The following is a 17,334-nucleotide window of genomic DNA, read 5'->3' on the forward strand; positions in this document are numbered from 1 at the left end:
GCATTGCTTTGCGAGGAGCAAGTGTGGCCCCCGGGGGAGGCTGAGCACCTTCCTGAAAATTTCGGCGGGGGCTGACACCCCACCGCCCCCACAAAGATTACGCCTATGCTCCGGGGTATCTCCATCTACCCCTATATCGACGATTGGCTTTTGGTAGTGCCTTACCAGAACGCCCTGGTCTCAAACATCACCGAGACACTGGCACTATTAAAAAATCTGGGCCTACAAGTCAATCGAGAAAAGTCTCAATTGAGTCCAGTCCAAAGAATAAAGTACATCGGTGCTATACTAGACTCCACGACATGCATGGCTTACCTGCCTCAAGACAGAGCGGCAGACATAATTTTCTTAGCCACCATCGTCCGTACCCACCCTTCTGTCACTGCCTTCCAAATCCAAAGGCTACTTGGCCTTATCGCTGCAAGTACGTCGGTTCTTGTCTTTGCCAAACTGAAAATGTGTCGTTTACAACTGTGGTTCATCCGGAATTACAACCCAGCGAACAACGCTCACACTGTCGTCCTATCCCCCCCTCCCAACATACGAGACTCGTTACTTTGGTGGACTGTCCCTTCCAATATCTTCCAGGGAGCACCCTTCCACCCTCTGTCACCCCAAATCACCCTGACCATGGATGCTTCCCTGTCGGGATAGGGTGCACACATGATGGGTCTGTGCGTCAGGGAAAATGGAACACCCATGAGCAAGATCGACACATAAACTTCCTGGAACTGCTCGCAATTCAGTTCGCAGTCACGAGTTTCATACCAATAAAAGAGACACTTGGATCATGCAGCTAAAAAAGGGAACTAAAAGGAGGGAGAGAAGGGTCCATGGGTCGGCCAGCGACACACATGGAGTGGCTCCAAATAGATTTGGAATGGAACCAAGGGATGGGTAGGGGGGAGAAGAGCAGAGAGAGAGAGCCCAGAGAGGGCTGTCCTTATATATCTAAATGTGATCTAAGGCTAGCACTCATGTGGTCACCTTGTCCCCAGGAAGTACAAAAAAAACCCCTTAAACTCTGGATGGGGCATAAAGGGATTAATAGCTGGGCAACAGTAGGGAGTGACACCTCTGGGGACAGGGGGGTGAGACAAAGGAGAGAAGTAGAGGAACCAATCACGTTGCAGGGCTGGTGCTTCAGATTAACGAGCAGATGTTATCTTGATGGGTGGCAGGAAGGCTTGATTGCTGGCTATTGTCTGTAGCTGGGCACATCCTTTTGTTTTAGGCTGTCTCAGGTGGAAGTTAACACACAAGATTGGGGGGGATGCCTGCATGATAAAGGGAGTTTCTTATGGCTTCCGTGCAGGAACATCTTGTCCTTTTTGCAGAGCATGGCTTTCTTCTGTGATCTGCTGCTGTTTCTGCAAGCATAGAGGTCAGGGCTGCTGGTCTGCATTCTGCTGCTGGCATGGCTGTGGAGGGGCAGGAGGCTTCTGTAGTCCCTGGTCAACATCGGGCTTGGCATGCTTCTTAGGCACAAGGCTCCCCTTGGCCACAGTGCATATTCCATGTTCCAGTATAAGGGCACTTCTCTTGGGAACACAGCTTTGTACATTGCCCTGACACACATTTTGCACATTTCAGCAAGATAAGTTATATTTAAGAGTCTTTCGTAATGCCATCTGAAGTGGCTGCATGGCAATAGATTACAGAACTTGCAAATGCCACAGGCAGCCCTAGCATTATGGGCAGGGCAGAATCCCTCTCCACCAAGTAGGAGGGAGAAATACAATTAAAGACAAAAACAGGTTGCTTACCTGTAACTGATGATCTCCGAGTGGTCATCTGTGCATCCACACCCATGGGATCTAGTGCGCACGCGCTGGATCCATCGGCATTGTAGCAAGCTCTTTAACGGATTTCGCACCCAGTCCCTTGGGCGTGCGCAGGAACCCCACCGCGCATGCCCAGTTCCTTTGAACCACCACAAATCAACCCCTATGGAAAATGTAGAAGCTCACAGCAGCGGGGAAGGAGGTGTGAGTGCACAGATGACCACTCGAAGATCATCAGTTACAGGTAAGCAACCTGTTTATCTTCGATGTGGTCTCTGTGCTTTACACCCATGGGAGATTAGCGAGCAGTGGCCTACCTGGAGGAGGGTGCTGGCAGGTCCTTACTGCGTCGCTGAAGATAGAATGTGACGTCCCATGTTAGTATTCGAGTTCTTACGGACGTCTAGGGCGTAGTGCCTCATAAAGGTGTTAGGCGTGGCCCAGGTAGCAGCCTTGCAGATGTCCGTCAGGGGTACTCCCTGGAGGAAAGCAGTGGAAGCCGCAACAGCCCGGGTTGAATGGGTCTTGATGGGGCCAGGCAACTGCTGCTTTGCAATCAAGTAGCAGAGGTGGATGAGACCCGCAATCCACTCTGAGAGGCGTTGAGCCGTGATGCGAGTCCCCAGCCTCGCTGGTGCGTATGAGATGAACAATTGGGAGTCACGTCTCGTTGGGCGGGTTCTGTTGAGGTAGAACAGGAGTGTCCTTTTGACATCCAAGGTATGTAGCAGTCTCTCCTCTGGGGATTTCGGAGCTGGGAAGAAATCCGGGAGGAAGACCTCTGCCTGTAGGTGGAACTCTGACACTACCTTTGGCAGGAACGAAATGTCAGGGACGAGGCGGACAAATAAGGCGTGTCGTGCCGGAAAGGCAGTATTTCTCCAACTCGCCTTGCAGAGGTGATGGCCACCAGAAAGGCCGTCTTCCAAGACAGGGATTTCAGTTTGCAAGTTGCGAGTGGCTCAAACGGTTTCCTCGTAAGTTGACGAAGGACTAGAGGAAGATCCCAGGGAACGACAGGGGTTTTGACAGGAGGGTAGAGGTGTAACAAACCTTTTAAAAAACGTTTTGAAAGCGGATGTGAAAACATGGTGCATCCGTCGATGTGAACATGGTAGGCCGAAATTGCGGCCAAATAAACTTTTAACGATGAATGGGAAAGTCCCGAGTCAGCGAGGGAAAGGAGGAATTGGAAAACTTTCTCAAGGCCTGCGGAGGAGGCTCGAGGGGCATCATCACCTAGGGAAGAACAGAATTGTTGCCATTTATAATGGTAGGACCTTCGCGTAGCAGGTTTCCTGGTGTTCAGTAGAACATTGGCTACGTGGGTTGAAAAACCTTTGACGTTATTCTCCATGCCGTCAATTTCAAGCATGGTACGTCATGATGTAGGAGAGGGGAATCTGACAGGAAGAGGAGGTCCTGTACCGGAGGGAATTGGTGGTATATTCCCTTTGACAATACTTCCTGCTCATGCAAACGTCTATATCCTTTCAACTCTGTATTCCTAGCTCTGTATTTTGTGTGGGAATGTTTGATTATTGTTTGTATGCTTGAAAAACCTTTAGTAAAAGAATTACTATTTTAGCTATACCGTCTGTGGGTCCTGGGGTCCTGAGAATTCTGACTCCTGTATACACAGGTTCTGGTCCTATATTTAATGCCTATTGCCATTTAATACTCATAATTCCCCACATTTATTAATAAATTAAGGCAATTTGGCCAAGAAATCTGCAGGTTAACTAGAGTTGCTGTAGCCTTGTCATGTGGCATACTAAATAACCTCTCTCTGCCATGAGGTCTCTAGCAGGGCTCTTTTTATTTCTTATGTATTCCAATCTTTGCATAATTCTGTCTTTCTGTTCATCCTGGAATCTTTTTAGATTCCATTCACTACTTGACAACCTTCAGGCTGCATAATCTTCATGTGCTTGAAAAATCCCTCACTTTGAGGACAGGTCCATCAAGTGGACAGGTGCATCTCCTTTCAGATGCCAGGGTCTGCAGATTCCTTTGCATGTAACTTGGCCTTCTGTTCCTTCCAACTCAAAATGCATTGCATGTTGCTTTCCTTCTAGGTACAGAGAAAGAAGACAGGGTAAGACAACAAATAAAGCCAGAGTTATTACAGCAAGGTCTTTCCAGAAGGTGCTTGGTAAATCAGGTTTCTTGTGGCCTTAGGCAAGGCATAGGTGCCAGTGTGGACTGTTGCCCTCAGGTTTAGAGAAGTGAAGGTGGAAATGTTGTGGAGACCAGAGCATGCACCCAGCATTTCTAGAATCCATCTTTGGAAATGCACAGTAGGGCAATGATGGTACAATTCCTTCTCACCGCTGATCTGTCTCTTTTTCTCTAGAAGCGGGCAAAGAGAAGCTCCTTGACCATGAAGTCCTGCTGCAAGTGATTAAGGAACAGCAGGGTCAGCAGAAGCAGCTCTTGGACCAGCAAGCCAAGCTGCTGGCAGTGATTGAGGAGCAGCACAAGGAGATCCACCAGCAGAGGCAAGAAGAGGGAGGAGAGGAAAAGCCAAAGCCAGGTAACCCCCCCCCCCCAAAAAAAAAAACAACCCTAAGAACATGATACAAGTAGGCAACATGAAAAGGGAAGCACTGGTGGGATCATTTACTGAGGCCAGCTTCAGTACCAAGACTGCCTCTTCTCAGAGGCTTTCCTTCCCATTGAGTAACACATGTTCTTTCTGGACACCAGAACAGCAGGCCAAGCTGATTTCATAGTAGGAAAATTCCAGCTCAGGCGTCACTAGAGACCACACTGGAACATGGAAGTGTCAGGAAAGTAATACTAGGTCTTGGAGAGCCATCAGCCACTACTCAGCCGTTGTTCAAAGCTGCAAGAAGCTTAAGAAAGGGGTCTCTTCTTACCACATTTATGATTTGTTGATGGCTTCAAAATTAACAACCAGGAGAGTCAGATTGTTACCACGTGTAAATGAAAGGGGGAGGATGGTGTGACTGTCCAAGAGGGTATTGTGTGAATTCTTCAGTTGCTAAAATGTACAACAACTAGAAATCTGTATTTCTCTTCACAGTGGAAACTCACCAGGAACCTGGCCTGCCTCTTTCCAAGAACAAGGGAGGAGAGGAAGGCTTTGCAAGTAAAACTGAAGATGCAGCAAAGAATGCACCAAATGAGAGATCAGATCATCCCTTGCATGGGCTCAACAACCAACCCCTGGACTCAGAAGGGCAGCGGAGACAGCTGGCTGCAGGTCCAGAAGGAGAGCTGAAGCATATACACAGATTAACTAGAGCTCCACCTAAAAATCCAGCATCTCTAGATGATGGTGAGAATATTGCAGAGCATCAAGTGGGGAAAATTTCAGCAGAGAAGTTAGTAGAGTCAGTCAGAAGCGATTCGCAGATAGCAGGGGCTGACAGAGAACATCAAGAGAAGCAGAAAGAAGGCCATGGCCCTCACTTGGCCCAAGAGGCCCAGGAGAAAAGGAAGAATGCACAGAAAATAGATGACATTGAGGGAAGGGCTGCAGGCCAAAAAGAGATGCTTGGAGAAGCCAAAGTTCATGCAGCGGCTGGGAAGATTGCTCAGAAAGTCTCTGAGGGAGAGCCATTTGCCAGAGTTAATAAAGAGGAGCTCCACAATCAAGAAAAGCAAGCAGATGCTGCATACAAATCCAAGATTACTGAAAATGTACAGCAGAACCAGGATGTCCTAGGAGCTGTTAATCCTGACAAGACTGGGGAGAAACAGACCTTCTCTTTGGGCCAGGTTGATGGACTGCAGGGCCAGGGAGGCAGTAGCAGAGACAGGGCAGTAGCTGGATTCCATATTCCACAAACAAGCCATGCCAATGAATTTCAGCTTGGTGCTGAAAGCGAGCCCCAAAACCCAGGGAAGTTGCATAAGTCTGACGGTGACCCCGTCTTAAAGACAGAGCTGATTGCTGCTGCCAGGGAACATGAAAATTTGAAACCTAACCGAGACCTGAAGCTGAAGGAAGAGCTGGACTTGCGCCGCAGGAGACGAGACCTAGAGGAAGAGGAGGAAGAGGAGGAAGGGAGGGTGATAATTGGACTTAACCCCCTCCCAGATATGAAAGTCAATGACTTACGCAGTGCACTGGAGACTCAGTTAAATCAGGCAGCGGAAGGTGCCCAGCAAGCACTTCACAGTCGACAAATAAAACAGATGCCAATGGCAGAAGAAGAGGTGTGAGATCAGGACTTCATACTGTTGACCAGGTGTAGGTGGCTGATGGCTATTTTGGGATGTCTGTTACTGAGCTAAGCGCAATTGAGTATGTAACTGCGGGCAGTCTGAATCAGTTGGGTCTGCCTGAACCAGGCTCCAGTGACTGAGCGAACGTTGACCTGTGCACGCTCCACAGGGAAGGGAATTCTGTTGCTGCCAGCCAGTTTCATGTTCCAGTACTGCAACACCCAGTCTCTCCAATGTGCTGGTAGCAAATCAGCAGAAACCAGGATTACCCACCTTCTCAGTTTTAAAGCATACTTTGTACTTGTCACCTTTCCAAAGAAGCATTTGAATTTGATGCTTGCTCTATTGCCTTTAACCATATGCTTTAATTTCTGTGTTTTGGAACTTGAGTCTGATTTCATGTTAGCAATTTGCTCTTGCTGGAAACTTTCTGTGTGTGTATATGTGGGTTTGTCACTTAAATTAATTTCAGATCCTTCTGTTCCAAGTTCACCCATGTAGGGCATGGGTTGATCTGCATTTGGAAATAGTATCAGGAAAGTGAAAGAAGTTTTTAAAGTGTCTAAAATGGGAAGATGATCCTTTGGTCCTGGGTAAATTCTTAGGAATTTAGGGCTTCTTATTGTTGGATTCATCTTTAAACACATTTATTATAAGTTGCTGTTCAGGTGCTTTTTCTAGTTAATTCATTGATTAGCAATAATAAAGAGATCACCCATCCTTTCTCAGCTGTCAGATCAAAGGTTTGTTTTTAAAAATCTCTATCCCAAGTGCATTATGAGATTTCATACTGTGCTTGAAATGGTCACTTGCTGTGGGAGGAAACAGCGAGAAAGTGAAATGAAGGTGTTCCTAGGAGGCATTATCAAAGTTTGCATCTACTTCTTTCCACTGTTCTGTGAGTGCACGCATTGTGGTTTAAAGCTCTCACTACCTGCGCTTCAGGTTCTTCAGTCACTTGTGTGAAATTTGGTAATGTTGATTCTGGATTCTCAGTGTCTGCAGTTGAACAGAGCTGGTCTGTTTCAAGTGTGCAGGTAGAATTGTGGCTTTTGCTGTTAACAGATATAGACTTTTTTTACTCTTGTATGCAGCCAAAGGTATCTGCCCATTTAATCTGGTTGTGATTCTCCAAATTACAGACATGATAAAACTTGGCAACATGGGAGCCTTTTGTTACAAACAAGCCAAAAAACCCTTGATTTTAATACACTGGTCCCTTATCTCATATTGGTCTGTTTTTCTAGAATGACTACGGGTCCAGGAAGTGCTAGTGAGGACATTGCCTCTAAGGCAGTTGCCTTCCAGGTTCTTGCACTGCTGATCCTGACAAATGGAATTGAATGCTGTCCTTTCCTGCAAAGTTTGTTTAGTGTGTCTCCATTAAAGAAGACAGGGAAACATGGCTGGTTCCACTCCGCTGCTCTGAAGGTCATTTGCCTTGTCATAAACATGATGATTATTATAGCCTTAATCTTCAGGAGTCTCATTGAGTGAAGCTGCTTAAAGCACAATTAAACAGAGTCAGGATTACTATTGCTTCAGCTTTTCTAAAGTGGAGAGAATTATGTGTAAATGTGATTTCTGTTTCGGGGGTTTAGAGTTGGGGTTTGGGATTTTTTTGGTAAAAACCAGGAAAGTTGCGTTTGTGTGCCGTGGCTATGGAGGTGTCAGCCAACTGTTAGCCTGTAAGGGTTTTTCCCGACCAAGAACGGTATGACTGTGTGTTGTGCCTGCAACTAAAAGGACCAAAGATAATTCTGACATTCCTCCATAGAGCAACTGAATTTTAAACAAACTGTCTCCAAGCAACTAAGGGGAGGGAAGTGGAAGAAAAGGGGACAGGGGACTTCAGCTGGAATTCCTCTTCTTCTGCCATAGCACCAGTTCAAGTTTACCCTGTTTTACAATGACAAGTGGTGTATAACCAGGCTGCACAGACAAATAAAATAAATTTAAGCATTTTTACCTGGAGCCTTCTTTTTTTGTTGGAAATCGTTTCAGTTCACACTGAATGAAATGGAATAAGCTGGAGACCTGCATGTAATATGTGTATCTTCCAGAGACCTCCTCTTGCTTTCTTGTATACATTGGCCTTTTGATTACTTTTTTAAAAATCACAGATGCCATTCATGCAGCCAGGAGTATCCATGCTGAGATTTATTCTCCAGAGTTTAGTTTTATGAAATTTACTAAACAGTCTTGGGAAGATTACTTGACCCCTGCGAGATCTGCTGCTGAAGCATTACACAGAATGTAAATCATTTGGTGAGACAATTAGTGGAAACAGTCTAGCACACTTTATAAAACAGCTTCATACACATACCACAGAATTACAACTTAATGTTCTTCCTGCCATCCAGCCACGTGAAAAGGTCAGATCCGGCATTCTGTGAAGCAGCTTCCACTTAAGATACTTATCTGGCTGGTACGTGACTCCAGATCTGAGCAATCTCCTCCAGCTCCCCTGAGGGCCTAGGCAACGCTGTGTTTTTATGACTAAGATGATGAAGCAGTGGCTGTCTTAGAGTTACAGTAGTCCTTGCAGTTTTATTGGGCAGATTCCCAAGCTGTGCTTTAACCTTGGCCTATAAAGCTGTTTTCTCCTTAGGCAGTTTCACTGATTAGATTTTTTTCCCAAAGATTCAATTAGGAAATCCATGCTCAGAAGGGAAATTAGAGGTACAGAGTCATGGATCCCTCAATATGAGGGTCAGGGTTGTATTTTTTTTTTTAACATGCCACAACTGAATTGGTGTTCTTACACAAATTAACCAGGCCTGCCAGGGAGTCCTGACACCCTGTGCCCCCACCTTCTCTGCCCCAAATCTGCAGGAGCGAGAAGCAACAAAATCATAAACCAGCTAAGTACTGCCCTACTTTGCATTCAATTCTTTGTAAAGTGGGAAGGGAATGAGAAAATCCTCAGGGCAAAACTGCCAAAAGCTAGTTTAGTTGTGGTACAGACCCTTACACTAAGGGAAAGAAAAAGCAGCTGTGTGTTTACTAAATCCTTACTTTGCCCAACACGCTCCCTTGGTCTTGCTTTTTCGCTTACAAGCATTCTTATAATCTGAATAATGTGGGAAATCCTCCCATAGTGCAAAAGGCTGGATTAAACGACCTTTGTGTATTTTACAGTTTCAAAGACTGAAGATTTTTAAAAAGTTCTTCTAACTAGAAAATCCATGTGAGAGATCATAGTCCTGGATTCCTCAGCACAGCTCTCTATAGTCCTCTAGCCTTGTTGCCAACTTTTCTTCACAGCAGGGCTACATTCAGGCATCACAATAAACCTGTGCTTGTACAAGGGACACAAATGCAACTTGTTCTACTGCTTAAGTATTCCTGTCCCTGACAGAATGCAGGTGAAGGCTTCCTAGTTGGGAAGCCATTAATGAAATTCCAGTTCACTGTGATGTCCAAAAGCAGCTACCAGTGCAAACTGACGTTTGTTTCCTTCCACAAATCAGGATTCTGAACCTCAATTCTGGGGAAGAAACACATTCCATTTTACTACTAACTAACTACTACTAAATTGGATTTACTAGGCCGCCCTTCCCTACCCAGTTGCCAGCATGCAGTTTGATGCCAGGTTTCCCAGAGCAGGAAGCCTTCAGTCCCAGTTTGTGTGCAAGGGAACTCTTGAGCATAAACTGTGTTTCTACTCATCAAGACACCAACTTGTCATGAGGGGCCTAAATCAAAACCAATCGACTGAGTTTTAGCTTCAAAAAAATTAGTTCTAGACAGCTCATTGAGATGCATTATTTGAAAGCTCATGGCTCCTTGTATATTGTAAGCTGTTCACTTTAGAGATTTCTTCTCAGTGCAGCATAAGATGAATTGAGCACTTTGTCCTTCTCCGCCGAAAGCAACTATAAATCCAGGTGTGCAGTTGGTAATGTCCGCTTCAGAGCTTTACTTTACATTGCTCTTTGCCTATGGAGGAAGATCAGTTCTGATGAGTCACTGCTTTTAAGATTCACATCACTGACTGAGTACTACATAAGTATCTATTTATTTATTTAGATTTATATATGCTGCAGGATATTTAACCCTTGGCTGAAGTCATGTCATAATAGCCAACCATTTCTCTTGTAAAATTAAGCTACTGTGAAATTCCTGTGTGCTGCTGATCAGTTTAAGGCAAGACTCCTATAATCCTGTAACAGGAGTCTGTGAATAATATGTATTAAAAGTTTGCTCAAAAGACCACAAACTCCTTTTTAGCAGCTACTTTAGCTAAACTCTTTTACAAGCATAAAAGTGACATGCAAGTGTCTTGGTGGCACGAGCTTTCATGAATTAGAATCCTTGATTAGATGATCTGATGATGTATGCTTTAATCCCCAGAAGCCTTTGTCATATGTTGGGGAAATGAGGGGTGCAGGAACCTTTTCATGTACCCCTCATTCCCACTGTGCTCAATTTTGGGAGGGAGATAAGCTGGCTTCCCAATTGTATTGAATGTGAGAGAAAAACAGTTATTCTAAACGAAAACTCATTTATTATACACTCTAAAGTCAGAAAACATTTTTGTAGCATTTCAATATTCAACACAACCCCAATACATAAACACTGCACTTGTAATTCTATAAAGGATATCCTTGGTTATTCTGCCAAGACCCATAACTGCTGGGTGGTTGATCAGAACAATCAGGAACAAGACTAAAATGAGACATTAAGTACTCTTTTTCACCCATAGAAGCTACTGTAACTGTCAGTCAAGTCTGCGACAAGCATTTGACATATATCTGATATATATAACAAAGTCAGCCCTTTCTATTTCTGGGGTCAGGAAAGTCAAGGAAAGCTGGATTAAGCCAGGGTGACTCACAGAATCAAGGAAGCTAGTTTCTGATACCCTTTATTCAGAATTTGATAGTGGGATCTGACTGCTGTAAAGTATAAACATTCCTAGTAGCCAAAGCCACGTAAGTCAAAATCATGTCCAGTGAAGGCCACACACAGCACATAGCAGTGGCCAGACGCTTCCTGGGAGCAGAAGAGAACCAAAGTTTCAACTATATAGGCTTATTACTAAAGATATTAAAGCATTATAGGTGTACCATAGGTTTTTCAGAGTTTTAGCAGAGGATTGAGACTCAAACCAGTCCTAATTGTGCAACACCATAACAACTGTGTTAGTCTCCTTTTTGGTTTTGCTGCAACAGAGGAACATAGCATCCCTTCTGGAATCTGAACACGAGATTAAACTTCATGGAAGTACATAGTGCTACCCATAGAGAACTGCCAATGAATTTTGGATGTAAGGCTGATACTCCCCCCGCAGCCCATCCTCAGTGCCACCCAGCCCTTGCCCCTGCAGTAAGAAAGCTACACTGGCACAGTGTTACTATTATGCTAGCACAGAATCCTAAACACAAGTGTATTTACATTGTCAACTGGACAGGGCAAAATGTCCTGTTCCCCTATTAAGTATTTCATGCATGGAAACAAGCAGATGGAATTAAATTAAAATACATCACCTGTTAATTGCTGCAGATCAAATGAATATAAAAGGGCCAGCTAGAGGGACCAGTTTAAAAGTCAGCAACCCAAAGAGCCTGAGTAGCATACTAACTGGAGAAGAAGACTTCATTCTAATGTTTAAAAGATGTGACTCACTGCTTTTGTGAAGCACTCCATCAGCATCTGAAATTCCTTGGCGCATACATCCTTCTTCAGCTCTCCATGACCTGTTGCCTTGGAGGCAACACACTTGCCATAGACTGAAGCCTGCAAAAATTAGGGCTAATCAGATATCAGGATACTACTTGGCTGTGGGCATATGGCAAACTCCCTGATTTTAAAAGATTAGTGACACCTTCCTACCCCCATACATTGAAGACTGAAATAGCCAATTATTTTCCTCCCAGGAGAAACGGGCTTGTTCCTTGGCTCCTTGTAGGTTTGCAGCCTCTGCTAATCTTAAAAATGGCACTATGTTGTCTTTTATTCTTCCTGGAAAATATATGCTGATCACTGACAGTTATCTGTTATCTGACAAAAGGAGCTTTGACTCTCTCAAGCTTATACCCAAAAAAACTTCTTCGTGTCTAAGGTGCTACTGGACTCAAATCTAGCTGTACTATCTGTTATCTTATATCTCCCTTATAAATAAAAGCTGAATGGTGGTGACACTTCTCTAGAACATTCCACACTCTCCGCAATTGGTTGGCGCCCTGGTGTGTCACTCAGAATCTGTCCCTATCCACTGGCTGCATTGCTTGAGTCTCGCCTCCAACATTCTAAACAGTTTGCTGTTCCTCTTCCCCCCCATAGCCAGTCAGAACACAGAGGTTATTTGCATATGCAGCCTCGTTGGCCTTTGCCTCGGAACACAGAGGTCGTTTGCATATGCGACTTGATTGGCTTTTGCCTCTAACATTCTAAACAGTTTGCTGTTCTGAGGTAAAATGTGTCCAATCTCCAGGTGAGGGCTGGAGATCACTCAGAATTAACACTGCTTTCCAGATGGCAGAGATCAGTTCCCCTGGAGAAAATGGTGGGCTCTGTATCCTTATATGCGGCTGAGATGGCCCCCATATGACAGCCAATGTGACGTAGCAGTCAGGGCTTCAGAGCACGGGAGAGGCTGCAGGTGTGTGGGGGGTGGAAAGCTGAACAGTGAGGGGGAAATAAAAGTAGGTTGATGATTGCCTGGGAAGGAGATAGGGTTGCCAACTCCAGGTGGGAAATTCCTGGAGATGTGAGGGATGGAGCCTGGAGAGGGTGACGTTTCAGGACGCGTAGGACCTCGGACAGGTACAAAGCCATAGATTCCACCCTCCAAACCAACTATTCCCTTCTGGGGAACCATCGTTGCCAATCTCCAGGTGAGGGCTGGAGATCACTCAAAATCACAACTGTTCTTTAGGTAGCAGAGATCAGTTCCTCTAGAGAAAATGGTGGGCTCGGTGTCATTATACCCTGCTGAGGTCGCCACAGCAAGTTGACACTGAGTGTCCAAGGCCGGGGCACCCGCCCAGAGCCGCTTTCTAGAGGCTGTTGTATTTACTTCCACAACAGGCCTTTTTCCTAGTCCTAGTATAATGCAGTGATTCTCAAACTGTAGCATAAACCATGAAGGAACACTGGGCACCCAAAGTTCCAGGGAGGAAGCCTCCCCAAAGCAATGGTGGCTTCTTCCACCATCAGCAAGGACTTATCGTGTTCCCAGTCCTCAGTGATTGTGGGCATGCTTGCATCCTAAATGCCTCATTACGCCAAAGCAGTTAAGGAGAGGGGTTCAGAACCAGATGGTGCTTTTGTTCTTTAAGAATTTCCCCTGTGCATGGCTTTAGGAGGGGGCCAGAGAAATCCTGCTCTAATGCCAGAGCAGAAGCTATGTAATGGGATATTACTACAATCCTCAGGCACAGGAGCAGGCTCTGGGCACACAACTGTGCACAAGAACCTATGCAGGCTTTCTTACAGAACAAACGGCCTCTCCCAAGTTGGAGGGTGTGTGTGTGTTAAAATTAGTGTGCAGTATCTAAGAGAACAGGCTGTGAACTGGGATTTTCCAGGCCCTCTCCCAAAAACACCCGAGCTGCAAAAATGCACGCGCACCCTCCTAGGAGATCTAGGAGTAAATCGCTCAGCATTCCACGGCACTGACTCGTGAGTAAACAAGCTTTCAAGGAGCGGTCGCTATCCTACCGCGTAGGATTATAATAACGAGAGCCACAGCAGTCACTCAAAGCATGCTTTACAAATCCCAAGAATTGTTTTCCCGAGGATGGGAAGAGAAGCGGTCAGGAGAGGGAGAAAATAAGGTCGCTATGACGACGTGGGACGAATGGTCTTTTCCGGGCCCCGTACCTGCTCCTCACAATTCGCCAGTAAAGCGGGGAAGCGTCGTAATCTCTCCCGAACACGACCCCAGACTCCTTGGCTGGGCATAGCCATTAAAACACGCCCGAAGCCCTACAGTCTGGACGCGGCCATAATCAGCAAAAAGACTGTCTCATTGGTCCAGCAAGGTTCGTTGATAGGTCAGTAAGCCGCTCTGCCTTCCGATAACACTAGACTATTATTGCCCTGATTGGATACCACACATACAAAAAAACATCCGATTGGCTAAAAAGCAGGAAACGATTACCCTTCGTTCCGCCGTCCAACTAAGGCTTCAACTTAATGACAGCTATTTCCTGCTGTTCGAAAAGCTGATTGGTGTCTTTGTTAGAAACCGGTCGTTCGATTGGACAATTGGTCCTCCGGAAGGCGGGATTACGAAGAACTATGTTGGCGTGGTTGTGCTCGGAGCTTATCATGGCGACGGTACCTTTGAGGGATCGGCTGAGCTTCTTGAGTCGGGTACAGCGAGGATAACGCGATTATTTAGAATCTATTGGGGATGGGGGAGTTCATAATGGACCGTTGCCATACTCTGATGGAGGTCGTCATGACTTACTGAGGCCCTCTGCTCTGCCCGGCTTGATGGCAGCTATAGAGTTTATCGCTTCTTTTGACAGCTCGGTGCCCGTGTAATTCTTGCGACGAATCTTAAGCATACTTACTAAGGAGTAAGAACCATTAAATTCGTTGAGGCTCACTTCTCAGTAAACATGCTTAGAATTACACTGTGAGAGTCACTTTACTCACTCCCCCCTTTTTTGTGGAGACAAACAAGCACGTCAGATAGATTCTCGACCAAATTGATGCATGTGGTCGCTATCCACAGGGGAAGTGAACGTTTACAGTGACTCTTAATTGGCTCTTTGCCTTAGGACGTGGATGCAAAGCCTAGAAATCTTTGTAACCCACATTATCATGGCAGCAACATAAATGGGTTCTTGCCTTTAAGACTATACATGGGCAGTTTTCTGATTGTTGAACTGAAAAGTTCATTGGTTGGCCGTGACTTTATGAGGGTGTTGTTGCCCCCAGCAACTACTGTCCGGTGACATATGGCCTCTGAAGGTGAAGCTCCATTAACCTTCCTAATTAATAGCTGTAGATAGGTCTTTTTAATAAACACCACTTTCAGGTGATACAGCAAACAGTGGCAAAGGCTGTTTGTGCTTACCCATAGCTGCCCATAGGCCCTGATCACACGGGCCATATAACGCGGGTGTGAGGTGTCGCTGTTTGCCCCAGAGCAAAGTAAAGCACTGCAGCCCGATCACACGTCCCGTGGCGTTCCTGTGGTATGCCGTTAGGTGCCGATCACACGGCTATCCTGAAGCGCGGCAAAGAAGCGGTGTGGCGCGATCACACGGCAATCGCTAGGCACCGCTTCCGTGGCAAACGGGAATTTTTTTCTCACCGATGTTTGCGCATGCACATGATCAAGCAAGCGCATCATGTGGAGACTTTAAAAAAAACATCTGGTTTGCGATGGGATATGGATGGGCACCGGATGCCACGGGATTCGAGTGGAAATGCGATCAGACGCCCGCCCTTGCCCTGCATTTTCCGGAAACTAGTACATTGTATGCAGTAGTTTTTTACTCCACATCTTCGGCAGGAAGCCACGGGTGAACTATGCTTCCCAGATGTTGCGGTGTGATCGCACACCAAAAATCTGCCTATCATCCGTGTCTTTAGTGTGGCAACTTCTCAGTGTGAACGGGACCATAGAATTGCAACCCCTAAGCTCAACAAGGAGAGCAAAATTCTCCACTATAATTTAGAGCTTCATATTTGTTGCTTGCAGGAACAGGTTTTACCAGCTTTCCTGTCAGGTAACCAGAGATGGTTCTGATTTACGTCAGCAGCTAGATAGTTAACAGGGAATTTGAGTGGGTCTGGATCGGGGCTGCTTGTGAGCAGTGTTCCCTCTAAGCTGAGTTAGTGTGAGCTAGCTCACAGTTTTTTAGCCTCCAGCTCACACATTTTTGTCTTAGCTCAGGAAGGGTGGCTCCAGAGCAAATTAAGTTGCTCACTCACAACTGTAAAGCCAGTAGCTCAGAAAGTAGAATTTTTGCTCACAAGACTCCACAGCTTAGAGGGAGCATTGCTTGTGAGTCATCTGCAAGATGCTCATTTTGGCCTGAGAATTGGATCTGTTTACTACCAGATCCTGGGGAACAGATCATGTTTCTTTACCTTTCTTTCGGTATCAGATATGTGGCCTCTAGGCTGTGAATGATGGCAACTGGAATATTGTTGGAAAATAACAAGGCTTCCTCAGTTGCTGTCTCAGATGTCAGTGGTGTGCTAGAACAGAAAGAGCAATCGTTACCTTCTAAAAATGTGCCATGTACTGTGATCTGGTGGCTGTTCATTTGTGTGTTTTCCTCCTAGCTGCCCACTCTGATCAAAAGCACCTCAGATGATGAAATCCCATGTCCAGGATACTTGTTTGAAGAAATTGCCAGTATCCTTTGGAAGTTGGATGTGAACTGAAGAGAGTTCTGAAAGAGGGTTTCTGGTTGTGACATCAGTTTTCCTAGCCAGAGCAGTGGCTAGTGATTAAGAGCAAAGGCCTGATAAACGGGATCTGACTCAAGCATAATTTTTGGTTTTTGCCTTCAAGTCACAGCTGATGTATGGCAACCTTGTAGGGTTTTCAAGGCAAGAAATGTTAAGAGATGATTGGCCATTGCTTTGCCTCATCATCATGACCCTGAACTTCCTTGGTGGTCACCCGCTGAAATACAGACCAGAGCCAACCCTGCTTAGCTTCCGAGATCTGACGAGATTGGGCTAGCTTGGGCTATCCAGGTCAGGGCCAAGTATAAATAGCCCTGTCAATTCACTTAAGTGCCTTTGTCTGGTTTCTTGTTTGTCAGGTGACTTAAGTGAAAAAAACCTAAAACATAAAAGAGAATAAGGTAAAGGTTCCTTTGCTCGAAAGCCAGTCGAATCCGACTCTAGGGTTGCGGTGCTCATCTCGAAAGCCGGTTGAGTCCGACTCTAGGGTTGCGGTGCTCATCTCTGTTTCAAAGCCGAAGAGCCAGCGCTGTCCGAAGACGTTTCCGTGGTCATGTGGCTGGCATGACTAAACACCAAGGCGCACAGAACTCTGTTACCTTCCCACCAAAGTGGTACCTATTTATCTACTTGCAATTTCTTGCTTTCGAACTGCTAGGTGGGCAGGAGCTGGAACAGGCCTTTCATATAGCTGGAAATAATGCAAGGAGCTGTATGCTACCATTTCATTTCTTCCTCACAACAATTTCTGACAAAAACTTGAAACCAGATTTGTATAGAGACAGTTCTTTTATTACAGTAGTATGTAGCTGTGGACTAAAACACATTACAGAAAATATCTTATTCTGTTAATATGAACGAGAGAGGGAGAGCTATAAGATGAATGACAGCAGTAGAACAAAGGCAATGAGCTAGGGACTAGCATGATGGTTTGGGTGCCTAGCCTTCAATCCATTACTCTGTTAGC

General features: G+C 45.6%; 3 protein-coding genes across 3 annotated transcripts in view; 2 read left to right on the forward strand and 1 right to left on the reverse strand.

The window, feature by feature from the left end:
• The window catches only part of SLC38A10 (solute carrier family 38 member 10), a 90,386-nt gene extending 84,103 nt beyond the window's left edge, over positions 1–6,283 (forward strand). Inside the window, exons 15-16 of the mRNA XM_015408758.1 lie at positions 4,141–4,320; positions 4,834–6,283. Coding sequence (XP_015264244.1) covers positions 4,141–4,320; positions 4,834–5,978 — 1,325 coding nt within the window. The 3' untranslated portion in view covers positions 5,979–6,283. The remainder of the gene's footprint in view (positions 1–4,140; positions 4,321–4,833) is intronic.
• A 2,237-nt stretch (positions 6,284–8,520) lies between these two features.
• LOC107108348 (chromosome unknown open reading frame, human C17orf89) lies at positions 8,521–13,954 on the reverse strand. Its single transcript, XM_015408778.1, has 3 exons — positions 13,812–13,954; positions 11,613–11,723; positions 8,521–9,923 (listed from the first exon to the last, which is right to left on the reverse strand). The coding sequence occupies exons 1-3, from the start codon at positions 13,896–13,898 to the stop codon at positions 9,903–9,905; spliced, it is 219 nt and encodes a 72-aa protein (XP_015264264.1). The 5' UTR covers positions 13,899–13,954; the 3' UTR covers positions 8,521–9,902.
• A 300-nt stretch (positions 13,955–14,254) lies between these two features.
• ENTHD2 (ENTH domain containing 2) overlaps positions 14,255–17,334 on the forward strand; it is a 20,006-nt gene continuing 16,926 nt past the window's right edge. The window contains 1 exon segment of the mRNA XM_015408788.1: positions 14,255–14,306. Coding sequence (XP_015264274.1) covers positions 14,262–14,306 — 45 coding nt within the window. The 5' untranslated portion in view covers positions 14,255–14,261.

The sequence above is a fragment of the Gekko japonicus genome, unplaced genomic scaffold (genome assembly GCF_001447785.1).
Source record: "Gekko japonicus isolate JY-2015 unplaced genomic scaffold, Gekko_japonicus_V1.1 scaffold57, whole genome shotgun sequence".
NCBI classification, from domain to species: Eukaryota; Metazoa; Chordata; class Lepidosauria; order Squamata; family Gekkonidae; genus Gekko; species Gekko japonicus.